This window comes from Anopheles ziemanni, chromosome X (genome assembly GCF_943734765.1).
Source record: "Anopheles ziemanni chromosome X, idAnoZiCoDA_A2_x.2, whole genome shotgun sequence".
NCBI classification, from domain to species: domain Eukaryota; kingdom Metazoa; phylum Arthropoda; class Insecta; order Diptera; family Culicidae; genus Anopheles; species Anopheles ziemanni.
Genome location: NC_080707.1, coordinates 1,236,499 through 1,245,227, shown reverse-complemented (window position 1 = coordinate 1,245,227; position 8,729 = coordinate 1,236,499). Strand labels below are relative to the sequence as shown.

Sequence of the window (8,729 nt, the reverse complement as noted above, 5' to 3'; positions counted from 1 at the left end):
CCCGCCGACCGAGAGCTCACCCACCCAGTCTCCGGTCCGTCCCACCCACTTGTTTGCCAGGAGGGTTTGTTAAGGAGGTACTCTGGCGAGCACTGGGTTGCAAACCCGATGAAACGGAACTCTATCCACCGGTGGTGTAATACTCGATCGCGCTTAATTGACTGAGACCACGGGATGGGAAGGCGTCAGGGTGGATGTTTGTAGTGATGAAGAAAGAGTGTGTGTGTGTGTGTGTGTGAGAGAGAGAGTGCGGGAGGGATGAAGTTAGCTAAGCACCAAAAAGCCTCTAAGTGCGCTCTTCGTATGTCGGGGTCGGTCTTAGCCTGCAATCGGTCCCATCGGTTTGTTCGTGTGGATTCTTCTTCGACCACCACCACCACCACCGACGACGACGACGACCCCGCACCGGTCGCTCATTTCAACTATCGGTGAGGAAGATTTTCTTCGTCTCGTCGACCGTGCCGCCCCCGTTCATGGTGGTGGTGGTGCCGAGGACGGCGCCGGAGATGAACGACGGGTGGCCGTCGAGGAAGTTGGCGGCCACGACGCCGCCGCCGCTGCTGTGAACGACGGCACCGCTACCACCGTGCACCCCGTCGCGCCCGTGCTCGTCGTTCGGGATGGAGAAATGGCGGTAGGAGATGAACTCCGGCTGGTGCGGCTGCTGCTGGCGCTTGGCCGCCTCGAGCCGCTGCTTCTTGATCTTCAGCCAGCCGAGCACGGACACGAGCACGATGAAGACGACGATGCCGAGGCAGCAGCCGACGATCAGCCCGAGCCGGCGCGTCAGGATCGAGTGGATGATGCTCTGGCTCGACATCCCGTCCACCTCGGCCAGCGGATTCGGTCCGGTTGCGTCCAGGGTGCGCACCTCGGTACAGCGCGTCGTCGGCGAGTCGGTCAGCAGCGACAGCAGGGTGTTGGAGAGCGACGCATCCAGGTCACCGCTCGCGTACCGGCTGTGCACCGCCGAGCCGCTGTTCAGGATCTGATTCTGCAGCTGATTGGACTGATTGAGTAGCGAGTTGATGTCGCTGTGGTACGTCAACCAATTACCGAGGCCGAGCACGCAGATCAGGTAGCGCGTGTTGGACGCCAACCGGTTCAATCGGGCCGAGTTCGACGATCGGTTCATCGTCTTTCCGCGCATCTAAACAAGACGTAACCAAATGAGAGGAAGAAATAGATAGTTAGAGACTACTCATACACACAGCTGACTCAACACTTACATCCTCCATGGCGTCCAGCGAGTAGTAGATGATGTGGTAGCCGTGCAAACCGGAGTGCTCCCGGCTCTGCCACGACACCAGCACCGAGTACGGCTGGATGTCCTGTATGGCAATCTTCAGGATGAGCGGCACGTCACAGAACTCCTGCGGTTCCATCGTCAGCAGCAGTTTGCCCTGCGCCTCGGCCGGCTGCTCACACCGTACGTTCTCGTACCCGCGGGCCCACTTCCGGTGATCGCTGAGCCACTCCCACAGCTCCTGTGTGTCGCACGAGCACATCAGAGGGTTGTCTGTTGCCGAAACAGAGGGAAACAAGATTTTGTACTTATTTATGACGACTTCGTGGTAACCTTTTAGGGACTTAAGGAGTTTAAGGTGCGATGACTGCCGAGAGAGAGAGAGAGAGACAGCCCTCATGCTGAAGACAGTCGGAGAAATCCATATACAGAGACAAACATCTTGCAGCGCCCGTCCTCATATCGATTTTCCCGAACACTGCGCTACGGGTTGATAACTTCGCGATGAGTACTACTCTCGATGGTGCAATAACGCTCCGCGACTCATTTCAATTGCCCGTTTTCTTCCATGGAAATGGCCACGACCTAACGTCACGCGAAAAGCGAAGTTTCCAATTGCACGATAATCTTACAACGACGCGCGCGTTCAACTTTTGTCGAGTCGACGTCAAACAAAGCGCCAGATTGTGTAACCGATAGAGAAGGCTGTCACCCATTCCCATCACGCCACACGACAGCTGGTTCCGTCGCCTGCCGCCCGCTAATGAACGACCCATTATCGTAACCGTTAGGCGAGATCGAAAACTCAAACTGCCCCCGAAACGCCCCATCAGGCAGGCGGGGCGTTGCGGTTTCAAACGGGCGGGCGACTTTTTAAACGAACCTGAGAGATCCTGGCTGTGATCCAAACCGGCGACCGGCGAAGTGTGCAATCAAGAGGTCAATGATTATTTATGACGAACTATCAAAACCTTCCGTTTCGTGCATTGGTTTTTCTGTTTGTTTGCGTTTCTCCGATCCGGCCCTTCACGTCCCGCTCACCGGAAACCCCGTTCTGCCGGCGGTTTCCGTTTGCCGAACACACATTTCACTCACAACTTTACCCGCGTCGCGCCGGGTTGGCCGCAAGCACCCGGTGGCAACAACAGGTCGCAAATCGAACCGGTTCGAACGCTGGGAGTTGTGAGCCTGGAGGGAGGGAACGTGCTTTCCGACGCAAAACTTTTCCTCCGGGCGCTAAAACTCCGACCAACGACACCAGCTCTGGACGGCGAACCTTGGTGGTGGCTGCATGAGGGTGATTCCTTGAGGTTTTGCACGAAAACGGAAGTGCGGGTGGGCGGGAGTGGTTTTGATTGTTCGTCCCTTCAGTGGTCAATGCGGTCTAGAGCCTGCCTTTAGGGGTTGGTGGGTGGGGAGGTTGGAAGGACTTGTTAGGAAGTGTTTCCCGGGTGTTCAGTTCCCAACTTGTTGAGCCACCTCGGTTCGGTCCCCTACCGTTGGGAGTTAGCGAACAAGTCAACTACTTGCCTACTGTAAGGGATGTTCCTTTTTTTCAGGGATTTTTCCTTTCTGTGTGTGTGTATGTTGCCAGCTCCTCCTTAGGGCAGGTTACAAAAAAGAGACCCAGAAACGTCCCCGACGGAATACGGTTGACCAAATGGCAAATAGAAAGTAGAGTGATCCGTTACAACCAAGCATTTGCCATATGGCCTCAGAGCCAAACTTGGTGAGGACAACCACACACGCACGCATACTTTCGACATGTATAAAACTAGCCATGGTTAGCTTGTTTATCATCCTTCCTGGGATAAGAGATACCAGGGACCTTATGTTTTCGAACAGATGTTGAAAAACTATAATGGGTATCGATACATACCTTCGATCCGTAGCTGTTGCAGGTGCGTTTCCAGCGGCTTGAGAGCACGCAGCGGAGCGTACTCGAAGTAGTTCTTCCGCAGGTCGAGCGTCGTGAGGGCACGCAGCGTGCGGAACGCGTCGGAGGAGACGGTAATCAGCCGATTGCCGTACAGGTACAGTTCCTGGAGCGCCACCAGGTGGCGCAGCGAGTTCTTCTGGATGCGCTCGAGCTGGTTGGAGGACGCGTCCAGGATGCGCAGCTTCTGCAGGTCCTGCGTGAACTCGTCCAGCTCCTTGATGCTGTTCGTGGAGATGTTGAGTATCTCGAGCAGGCGCAAACCCTGCAGGCGCTCCTTCGGTAGAATCTCGAGCTCGTTCACGCTCAGATCGAGCAGCTGCAGGTTGGTGAGGGCACCGAACGCGCCCGGCGAGATTCGGTTGATGCGGTTCTGCACGAGATGCAGGCTCTGCACGGCCGGGTAGATCTCGAAGTCCTTGCTGGTCACGATCGATAGGTTGGTGAGGCTGATGTACAGTTCCTTGAGGTGCGGGTAGCGCTGCTGGTCCGCGTCGACCGAGATACGTTGCAGCGGGTTGCCGGTCAGGTTGAGCCAGGCAAGCCGGGCCAGGGAAGCCTCCGAGAGGGCGAGGTTGGGGATTTGATTGAAGCGATTGAGCGATAGATCGATGCGCTGCAGGCTGATCGAGTGTTTGAAGAAGTTCTCCGGAAGCGCCAGCAGCAAGTTGCCGCTCAGGTCAAGCGTATCAAGGTGCGGAAGCGTATCGACCGTGAACCCCGTCAGCGAGGTGATGCTGTTCGAATGCAAGTCCAAGGTACGCAGGTTCGGCAACCCGGTCAGCTTGTAGAAGTCGACTATCGTCAGCTGATTGTGCGAGAGCGTTAAAATCTCCAGCGTGGACACGTTCAGCAGGGCGAGGTGCGGAAAGTCCGCTATCTGGTTGCTGTGCAGTCTTAACTCCTTGAACACGTTCAACCCGAAGAACGTGTTGCGCCTGAGTGTCCGCAGTCGGTTGTAGCTCAGGTCCAGCTTGACCAGGTTGACATTCTTCTGCAGCACCGTGTACGGGAGATCCTGGATGTCGCACCGCTCCAGGTAGAGCATCTGCAGCGATGGCATACGCTCCAACACGCCCTCCTTCAGCTGGGTGAAGTTGTTCGAACCGAGCCGCAGCGTACGCATCGAGCTAGCCTCAATTTGCAGCAGCTCGGCAGCCGAAAGCTGGTTCTCGTCCAGTGTCAGTTCGTTCAGATTGCTCAACCCGCGGAACACACCCGGCTCCAGGCGTGTCAAGTTACACCGTCGTAGGTTGATGACGCTCACTGGCAGCGCCGACTGGAACGTATCGACACCGAGTGTCTGCAGGTTGTTGTGGCTCAGGTCCAGCACGCGCAAGCCACGCAGCTTTCGGAAAACGTTCGCCCGCAGCGCTTCGAACAGATTGTGACTGAGGTGAAGCTCGTCCAGCTCGGCTAGGCTGCGGAATAGTTCCTCCTTGAGGTCGCTCAGTCGGTTGTGGCTGAGATCGAGGTACTTCAGCCGCACCAGCGGATCGAAGGTGCCGACCTCGATCGAGAGCAGCGTGTTGTTGCGCAGGTACAACTTTTCCAGGTGCACCATCTCCACGAACAGCATCCGATCAAGCGACTTCAGCTGGTTGTCTTCTAACCACACCATCTGCACACTGGTCTGGCCACGGAACGCCTGCCCGTGCAGATACTTGAGCGCGTTCAAGTTGAGCTGAATCGAGAGCAGTGCCGACTCTTGCCCTTTTCCGCCAGCCGAATCTTCGAAGTGGTCAATCAGTGCGGTCCCCTTGGTGGTGATGAGCTTACCGTGCGTCGTGACCGCCATCAGCGGGGACTGGTTGGCAACCCCCCCGCCAAACTTCCCCCCAGCGAATATGGTGTCGATCTCCTCGAGCCCGTTGTTCTGCAGATTGATGTACTGCAGCAGGCGACAGTTGTGGAACGCACCCCGCTCGATCACGCGCAGGTCGTTGTTTTGCAGGTGCAGCTCCATCAGCTCCTCGACCGGGGCAAACAATGCTTCCCGGATCTGCTGCAGCCGGTTGTCGTTCAGCCGAATCTCGCGTAGCTTTCCGAGTCGCTGGAACAACCGAACGTCCAGCTCGACGATCGCGTTCCCATCCAGTGCGAGCGAGTTGAGCTCGGGTGTCGCCTCGAAAAACTGTGCCGGTACCTTTTGGATCAGATTGTTACTCAGGAACAGCTGCTCGAGGCTGCCGAGCGTCGCCAGCGTGTCGCCGTCGAGCCGCTGGATGGAGTTGTGCTCGAGGTAGATGACCTTGACGCTAGTCGAGTTGGCGAAGCAGTCGTCCGTCAGCTCGAGCACGTTGTTCTCGCTCAGGAAGATCTCGCGTAGCAGCGGCAGGTTGGCGAACACCCCGTTCACGTAGTGTACGTGGTTGCGGCTCAGGTCGACCGTGTGCAGTCGCCGGTTGCCGGCGAAGATCTGCGGATCGAGGTACACGATCTTGTTGTGGCTCAGGTCGAGCGACTGCAGCTCCTTCAGTGACACGAACGCATCGCGGTGGATCATCTCGATGAAGTTGTTGTACAGCGAGAGCGTCTTCAGCATGGGAAACGCGCCGAAAATGTCGGCGTACAGCTCGACGAAGTTATTCAGGCTCAGGTCGAGAAACGAGAGCGCCCCGAACCGGGTGTAGCTATCATCCTGCTCCAGTGAGGCGATATCGTTCATGGACAATCGTACCAGGCGCAGGTTCTCCAGGCGACGCAGCGCTAGCGTCGGGAACTGACGCAACCGGTTCTCGGACAGGTCCAGCTCGGTCAGCGTATCCTCGAGCCCGGCGAACCCATTCATGGGAACCCGCTCGATGCGGTTGCTCTTCAGGTTGAGCTTCACCAGATGCAGCCCGTGGAAGGCGTACTCGTCCACCGCGGCTATCTCATTCGAATCGAAGTCTACTACCATCAGCTTCTTCAGTCCGATGATGGCTTTAGTGGGCACCTGTCGTGGGAAGAAATTAGTAAACTCACACCAAAACGCCATCCTCAACCCGAGTGTCTACGGAGAAGAGGCCTAACAAACGCACTTACTTGTGTCAACTTGCCGTTGATGATACTCAAACTCTCCAGGTGAGCTCGCAACGGGTGCAGCGCGTTCGGTTTCAGCTGCTGTAGGCTGGAGTGGGAGAACTGCAGGTGCCGGATGCTGATGTTTGCTCCACCACCCGCGCCAAGCAGCTCCTGGCTGGGCCCGGCCGCGCCCCCTCCGAACAGCTCCACCGTGAGCGTCTTTACCGAGCGGTCGAAATCGTACACCGACAGCGACTGCACCGGGGAGGAGATGACCTGCAGAGTCGAACGCAATGCGGCCAGCGTAATGCCGGGACATTCGAGAAAAATACCTGTCGGGAGGGTTGGAGGTGGGCGGGAGTACTCAGCATTATTGTCATTCAAAGCCATCAACTAGCAATCCAACGAATGACTGGCACTTCTTGCCATTGGCACTTGAGCCCCGTTGCAATGTCGCTGTTCCTCAGGCCATCCCTCTGAGGAATTTGTAATCCTCCACAATCCACACTGAGTCCCTTTTCTGAACTAAACCCAATCGTGAAAAGCACAAGATATATGGTGTCCTCACTCTTGTCAGAGGTAAGACGAGAAAAACATGACAAATCCAAACCTTTATGCCGGTTCCATACGACCGGAAGTTGGCGAAACAAAAAAAAAAAAAAACAGAACTACATCACTCGAAAAACATGCTAACGGTAAGACAATGGAAGCTACCCTCCTCCGACGGCTAGCACCGACCGTGACAGACGCGTAGACGAAGCGTTTTGCGAAAACCGGCTCGAAAAGCAACAGGACTTTGCGGGTGACGCCACAATTTTCCGCTTCACCTACGCTCCTCCGCCGGACGCCGCTGCACGTGATTGGAAACATACACAACCGGCCACTAATCCGGGGATTGGTGTTTTTCCCCCCTTTTTTCCGCCGACATACGACTGATAGCACCAGAGCGAGTGATGAAGCGCCGCAAAGTGAATCGGAGGAGGAGTGATAAAGTAGACGAGACGGAAGAGCAATTTGCCCGGTGTCGGTGTGTTCGTCTTGTACGGAGTCCAGCGTTTGCTGTGTACCATGAACAGGGTCTTGTCTCTCGGGGTTGTTTCCTTTTTTGTGCGAATTTTTATACTCTCATAATGCTCTTAGCACTTGAAAAAAGTCTTGATAACCTCAAGACCGCCATGCGCCTTTCTTTCGAGCTCTCGACTCGGCAACATTGTGCTACAACATTCTATGGCAAATCTGTATGTTTCGATGAGCAATATGTCTATTTTGAGGGTTGCAGTCCACACACTGCACCGCCCGAATGTCTAAAGTCTGAAAGGTTGCATTGGAGCTCTAGCGTGAAATTTGGACTAACCTCTAAATACTTACCATCCTCAAACTTGTAGCACGGGCAGGCCGAGTTCTCGGCGAAGGTGGGACACTCGATGTCGTTCGGGACGAAGGACAGCTGCGCCGGCTCGGACAGCTGCTTCGGGGCCTTTCCTTTCGCCGGCTGTTGGCGACCGGCAGCACCTCCAGCGTCCGGTGAATCGGCTACCTCACTGCGGTATCGCGTCGCCGGCTCGCTTCCCGAGCTTCGCAGCTGCATCTGGCCACTGGCGAGACACTGCACGAGCAGCAGCAACGCCACGACCAGCCAGCGACCCTCGCACCAGCGTACCGGGTGTTGGCCACACCACCACAACCGTCGCACCATTACGCCGCTACTGTACTTGCACCCACACCGCTACTCACTACACACGCACGACTGATCCGGGGAGCGCCTGCTACTGACACCGCGATTACAGCCGGGCATTCCGGGCTATTCCGTCTGCGGTAACGATGGAGTGGACGGGATCCGGGTAGGTGATACGAGGTGTTTGAGGTGAAGGTGAAGCTCTATTTTACCGTCTCGCACTGAATTGCACTTGCTTACTTACGCTAACTCGCAGACTTCACCCTGAATGTTGACGTTTGCTCGATGTTTCCCTCGAACAGTATCAAAATACAGTTCTAGAGGAAAAGGAGAGAACAAAAATAGAGGTAGTTTCCATTGGTCATTGGATTTCAGTATACAATATATTTACCAATATAGCGACGCAAAAACAGATATGCAAAATTGAATCTGCAAAGTTCCTACCAACTCTTCGAGAGGCCGAGTCTACGACGGACGCTCACTCTTCATGGGCTCGTAAAACGTCAAACGCCCTCGGTTGCGACGGGCGAGCGGAACTTTATCAAGATATACGGAAACCTTATCAGCCGGAATCGACGTCGTTCGGCGGAAGAATTTGATGTCCTCCGGATGGATGGAGTGGACGGAGTGCTCTACCCCCCCTCCCCCGACAAAGTGGACGGCGATGAATCCCAGAGCTGGGAGGCAAACGCATCCCGGGAACTCCGGGTGGAGAGCGTGGTGGTGGTGATGGTGAATATCCGAACATACTTCCGGCGAAGGGTAAAACTTTCACTTGGGGAGCAGTTTGCGAAATTTAAATGTCGAAAAGGGGTGTTTGTGTTGGCGCTACGAGAGTCAACCGATATCGGACGTCACCGGCAGGA

General features: G+C 55.8%; 1 protein-coding gene across 1 annotated transcript; it reads right to left on the bottom strand.

The window, feature by feature from the left end:
- Positions 1-418: 418 nt before the first annotated feature.
- On the bottom strand, positions 419-7,884 carry LOC131290449 (slit homolog 1 protein). Its single transcript, XM_058319599.1, has 5 exons — positions 7,557-7,884; positions 6,210-6,520; positions 3,126-6,120; positions 1,230-1,519; positions 419-1,150 (listed from the first exon to the last, which is right to left on the bottom strand). Exons 1-5 carry the CDS (start codon positions 7,882-7,884, stop codon positions 419-421), a joined length of 4,656 nt encoding a protein of 1,551 aa, XP_058175582.1.
- Between the last annotated feature and the right edge of the window lie 845 nt (positions 7,885-8,729).